The sequence below is a fragment of the Cydia pomonella genome, chromosome 12, assembly GCF_033807575.1.
Source record: "Cydia pomonella isolate Wapato2018A chromosome 12, ilCydPomo1, whole genome shotgun sequence".
In the NCBI taxonomy this organism is placed as follows: Eukaryota; Metazoa; Arthropoda; class Insecta; order Lepidoptera; family Tortricidae; genus Cydia; species Cydia pomonella.
In genome coordinates, this window is record NC_084714.1 from 2747299 (window position 1) to 2754089 (window position 6791).

The 6791-nt window shown below is 38.7% G+C and overlaps 1 protein-coding gene across 1 annotated transcript; it reads left to right on the forward strand.

Moving 5' to 3' along the window:
* The first annotated feature begins 459 nt into the window (after positions 1–459).
* On the forward strand, positions 460–3800 carry LOC133523263 (uncharacterized protein K02A2.6-like). Its single transcript, XM_061858754.1, has one exon. It carries the CDS (start codon positions 489–491, stop codon positions 3636–3638), a length of 3150 nt encoding a protein of 1049 aa, XP_061714738.1. The 5' UTR covers positions 460–488; the 3' UTR covers positions 3639–3800.
* The last annotated feature ends 2991 nt before the right edge of the window (positions 3801–6791 follow it).

The window sequence follows — 6791 nt, forward strand, 5'->3', positions numbered from 1 at the left end:
GGTGACATTCGCCACATTATTTTCAATCGCACAATCACGAGAACAAGCCGAAAACGACACGCCATCAACAAACGTTAAAAGAATAAGCAAGAAAGCTAACCATAAAGCTGACAAACAAGAAGCTACGAATTACAGAAGCCCCCGAAAAATACGTTCCAGTCAATGTCTACGTTGCGGCAAGCACGATAAACATAATTTAACAAATTGTCCAGCAAGGAAACACATATGCGAAGAATGCAGCACAGAAGGACACTACGAAAGCTGCTGTATTAAAACTGGCCGAGCATACCTAATCAAAGGCAGACCTAAAGGACCCGGGTACAAAACACAACGTGTGACGAACACCACAGGATCGTCTTCTAACACGAATGACGATTCTTCAGACGACAGTGACATTGAAGACGATCTAGTATGCAACGTCGCTCCAGCACGAAACAGAGACTGTAAGAGAATAGATGTTATTATTAACGGAATTAAAACACTGTACTATGGACTGGGACCCGGGATCAGCGTACTCAATCATAAGCACATCTCTTTGGCGGCAAATAGGTGCTCCAACATTAACGAAAGCTCCTAAATTAAAAGCGTACCATAACTTCAAACTCAAATCAGAGGGTCTCACCGACGTCACGGTGGAAGTCGAGGGGAAACAGAAGATTGTTCCCGTAGTTGTCATGAAACACGCAGATCCGATGCTTTTTGGGTTACAATGGAGTGAGACCTTCGGAATGGAGTTCCCCAAACCTGTGTACTCCATTAAAAACGTAACGCCGACGACTCTACAACAATTAATTGACAGATACAAACCACTTTTCGACGGGAAGCTTGGCAAAGTTGAGGACTACCTTGTAAACATTCACATAAAGCCAGGAGCAGTACCTGTACATCTACCTGCACGACCTATCAAGTTTGGGATAAAAAAAAATATTGAAAAAGAAATAGCGCGCCTTGTGGCAGATAACATTATACATCCCGTAGACCCTAACGTGACACCAGTAGAGTGGGCGACACCCACGGTAAACGTCGTGAAACCGAACGGTGATATAAGAATCTGTGGAGACTTCAGAAGTACGTTAAACCCTGTTTTGATTAAACATTTACACCCAGTTCCACTTTTCGATCAACTACGACAAAAATTAGCACGAGGGAAAATATTTTCAAAAATAGACCTTAAGGACGCCTATCTGCAATTTGAAATAGCACCGGAATCAAAAAAATACCTAACACTATCGACACATCTAGGATATTTTAGGTATAATAGAATGCCTTTTGGAATATCAACAGCGCCCTCCATATTTCAACATTACTTAGACGAATTACTAAGGGACATTCCTAACACAGCAGTGTATTTTGATGACGTTGCAATAGCCGGAGAAGACGTGAAGGAACACCTACGCACACTTGGCGTCATCTTTGAGCGACTACAGAAAGCAGGCCTAAAAGTAAATCTACAAAAATGTTCATTTCTACAAAATCAAATAGAATATCTTGGCCACTCTATAGATAAAAACGGCATACGCCCGACAAAACAGAAACTAGAAGCAATTTCCAAAGCTGCGACACCTACCAACGCTAAAGAATTAAGATCATTTCTGGGTCTTGTAAATTTCTATGAACGTTTTATACCACATTTACACGGAATATGCGCTGACCTTCATGAACTTACTGGTAATAGGCAACCGTGGCGTTGGACAGAACATGAAAATCAGATATTCGAAGCCACTAAACAATGCATTACCTTATCAAAACCACTGACTGCGTTTGACGAAGACAGATCAATCTTTCTAGCATGTGACGCTTCAGAGAAAGGCGTGGGAGCCGTGTTGTATCACAAGAATGGGAACACAGAACAACCCATAGCTTTTGCCTCAAGGAAACTTCGAACAGCGGAGACGAAATACTCAGTCATTGATCGCGAAGCACTCGCCATTTTGTTTGGAATCAAGAAATTCGACCAATATTTACGAGGAACCAAATTTACCTTACTTACTGACCACAAGCCATTAATCCATATACTGGGTTCTCAGCGTAATCTTCCCAAAGTAGCAAATAACAGACTCGTTCGATGGGCACTAATAATTGGCTGCTATAATTACGACATATGTTACCAGAAAGGTGAAAACAACATACTAGCCGACTGCCTCTCCAGATTACCAAACTCTGAAACACAGCCTTCAGAAACAGAGTGTGCTGTACATCGCATTGAGTCATGTCTTCTAGGAACCAGAATGACAGATTTACATCTCTCTGAGGATCTTTTGAAGGAGACAACCAGCCAAGACGTCATATTATCAGAAGTTTTAAAATGTATCAAAACCGGCTGGAGAGAAATACACTTTACCAGTGACGTTAAGCATTTCTTCAAAAAGCGTAACGAACTTTCAATAGAAAACAAAATAATATTATGGCAAGGTAGAGTGGTGATTCCAGAAAAACTACAACGCAAAGTCCTTGCATACCTCCATAGAGGCCATCCTGGAATATCAGCAATGAAGGCACTTGCACGTTTCTATGTTTGGTGGCCATCCATTGATGAAGACGTAGACCAGTATGTCAAGAGATGTTGTAGATGCCAACAAAATAGACCTCATTGCCCTGAACTTCCAATCTACTCGTGGTCTATCCCTGAGAAAGTATGGGAAAGGATCCATATCGATTTTGCAGGACCTTTTGAAGGTACTTACTGGTTAGTCTTGAGCGATGCCTTATCGAAATGGATAGAAATTAAACCTATGAAGAATATTACTACATCAAAATTGTGCACTGTGTTAGACGACATATTCTGCACCTTTGGTCTCCCAGAAATAATTGTATCTGACAACGGCCCACAATTCACATCATCAGAATTTAAACAATACTGTAAAAATCAAGGCATTTTGCATATTAGATCTTCACCTTACCATCCAAGAACCAATGGTCTCGCGGAACGCCTCGTAAGGACTTTTAAATCAAGATTTGCATCCGGCACAGAACCCCAACACCAGCGTTTAAGAGAGTTTTTGTTCACGTACAGGATCACACCCCATAACACTACGGGCAAATCACCAGCGGAAGTAATGTTTGGACGTCAAATAAATACGTTATTGTCAAATATTCGACCAAATAAAAGGAGGGAATTACAGTACAAACAAGTAAAGGTCAATATTGAAACCTCAACGAATAAACCAAATTATGCACCCGGTAGTCCAGTATACCATAGAACTCGGCTTGAAAAGTCGTGGCAGCCTGGAATTATAGCAGAACGCAGACATCGCTACTCTTATACTATTTCGACACCACATGGAGACGTCATAAGGCGACACGCTGATCATATTCGACCTCGACTGAAATCGCTTAATAACCCTCAAAATTACCATGAACCATCTCCTTCATCCCCCCTAACAGATATGTTTCGTACGCCCGATGCCACTTCGAGTCCTGGACCGTCACAAATCTCATCCGCCACTCTTAACTCCACCCTGATGAGCCCTCCACACAACAGCTCCACCACTCCTGAAGGTTCATCACACACAGGAAATACGAGTAACAGAAGCCTGTCGCCTGATCCAGATCCTGTATCTACATCGGCAAACCCTACAACGCAGCACCGTAGTCAGCGGGCAACCAGACCACCTCGGAGACTTATAGAAGAGATGTGATCAGGGATGGGGAGGGACGAATGTAATGACCCAACCTCCTTTCTACTCTTTGGTATTTTAGAACATTTAAATAAGAACATCACTTATGTCATTAATTTTTATTGTCAAAGAAAAGTCTATATAATACATGCATATATTTATTACAAATTGAGTTTATTTTTAATAGTACATACGACAACACCTTTTACGCCGTAGGAAGCAAAGGGCCTACCGCGAACCACGTTCGACGTGTTGCCTCCCTGACACACTTACGTACGAATTAACAAGTGTGACAGAGAGGCAAAACGTCGAACGTGGTTCGCGGTAGGCCATCAGAGCGATCCGCACTTTTTTCTACAGCCTTTTTTGTGCACGGGGCAGATGACACTGTGTTCCATTCGTGAGCTCGGCGTCGGCGTAAGCTGTAGGGCTAAGATGGTCGACTCTTTATCACTTGTCACCATGCCTGTCACGTTCTAACAAGTATCTAAGTGCGAAAGTGACGGGCATAGTGACAAGTGATAAAAATGGAACCATGCTGCCACCGCTGGTGTGAATTCGCTTAGGATCGAGCAAAACGGCGGACTGATGAGTAAATAGGCCTCAATTATTTTTTGAATCTGTCAATTTGACAGAATTAGCATTCATTTAGGAGGCTATTCCAAAAGTATTTAATAGAAAGAGAAAAATGCCAATGTACTGTTAAAGCAATATTTTAATTATTATGTACTTTCCTGATTTCATCCTAAATATTCCGTTCGTTTTGGTCTACTCTACAAGAATGGAAAGTTTCCGAAAAGTTGGAAATGTTCTCGGGAATTTCAGGAATGTTTCATAGGACGTGAAGGAAAGTTTAATTTTGGAATGGAATATTTAGATCTTCATACAAAAAATTCCGAAATTTTTCAATGTGAAAATTGTGTGGCAACTTATCCTAGGAATTGGCAGGCACTAATATTTTCGAAAGCGACTGCTATCTGGCCTTCCAACCCAAAAGGGAAACTAGGCCTTATTGGGATTAATCCGGTTTACTAACGATCTTGTTCTTCACCGAAAAGCGACTGGTAAATTTCAAATGATTGAAAAGTTATTTGATAATTTTCATATAAATATACCTAATGTTCTGGGAAACATTGGTACGCACCGGGATTCGAATTGACGTCTTATGTATAAGCGATCCCATTTGAAGTCTTTCCATCTATTTGATTAAAAAAATATCGTCAAATTCTGCGATGTTTCTTGACGATCCTTTTTTTAATTTCCCTCTAATTGGCTGTCAAAGTCAGGGGTCGACAATTTAGGTTACTCATTGAAATCGTTTCATAATTCATTATTTTAGGACGGTTGCCAGTTTAAATGCTATTGAAATCGGAGGATTTATTAAATTTAATGTAAGTTCTTACCTTTTATTAACTAAATTAGCATTTCTAAATACATTATACAAAATTAAGTAGTGATTAAATTTACATTGTTTACTTTCCTATTTCGTAACCAACTGTTTTGATCAGGCAGTGGCTCAAAATTTAGATGTAGGTATGAATAAATATTATAAGACGTTATTAAGTCCCACAGTAAGCTTCCCTAATAAGGCTTGTGTTGTGGGTACTTAGACAACGATATATATAATAGGTATATAAATACTTAAATGCATAGACTTCAATACATCACACAAACAAAATGCCCTTACCAGGATTTGAACCCTTCATAGGCAGGGGTCATTACCCACTAAACCAGACAGCTCGTCGAAGATATTACCATGTCGGTGGCAAACAAGCATACGGCCCGCCTGATGGTAAGCAGTCACCGCAGCCTATGAACGCCTGCAACTCCAGAGGTGTTACATGCTTAGACATATTTGTCCTAAATACCTAGTAGTAGTCTTTGTATATAATACCTGCACCAATAATATATCAGTAATTAATTCGTTCATTGATTAGTTCAACACACCTAATGTATTTAAACGCATTAGCGCGTGTAATCCAATTTATATTACCTACTATTCATTATGCGACACAGATCGACTATCATTCATTCATTCAGTCTTTCACAATGACTATTCGAATTGAATTAAGCCATCATCATGTCGACAGAGATTCGATTTACGAGTAGGTACGTATCAGTTTTATTCAAAATTGAAATTGAGTGTCGTTTTGTGTTTAATAATTTTGAAATTTACGTATTGTTTAAATATTAACACTTTAAAAAGAAATGAATATTTTGCATATAAATTTCGATGATATATTGTTATCGTGGACTTCGGCTTACAACTGAAATAGTACATTACGATACAAGTGCGAAAATAGGAAATTCGAAACGAGTGGCGATAAATTAACACACGACCGAAGGGAGTGTTTTAAATCTACACGAGTTGCGAATTACCTATTCGCACATGTATCGTACAACGTTTTACAGTGGCCCTTTAAATGTTCGACACAGTAACGTAATATGCTAATTTTCGCACTAGTGCGGTAAAGTAGCACCATATGTACTGTAATAGTTATTTACGATACAAGTGTGAAAAATAGAACATTCGCAATCAACGAGTGGCGATAAATTAAAACGCGACCGAAGGGAGTGTTTTAAATCGACACGTGTTGCGAAGTATCTATTCGCACGTGTATCGTTCAACGTTTTACAGTACATATGACCCTTTAAATTTTCGACATAGTTACATTATTATAATGTGCTAATTTACGCGCTAGTGCGGAAAAGTAGCACCATACTTCAACTTCAACATTTATTCAGCAAATAGGCCACAAGGGCACTTTTACACGTCAACATGGAATTTACATACAAGAGAAAACAAGCACATCAACAATTAAGTATAAAATACAATTACAAAAAATAACTAAAATAATAAATAAAAAAAATACAAACAGATACAAACAAAAAATTCTAAAATTATTCAGATGTGTAAATATCTCTAAATGTCAGAACTAAATTACTTTTATCAAATTATCCTTAGTACATACATACATATGTACTGTAAATAAGTTTTTGGCAAAAATTTCATTTTCTTGTTTCCATGGAAAAAGCACAAAAACCAAAGTCAACATTTTAAGATTTTTTTATTGAAATGGGTTTTGCTCAGTGTGTTTATGCTAAGTTATAAGTTTCAGACTATTTGAGTTGAAAATAGTAGAGTTATGATTATTTTTTTCAAAAAAATGTATG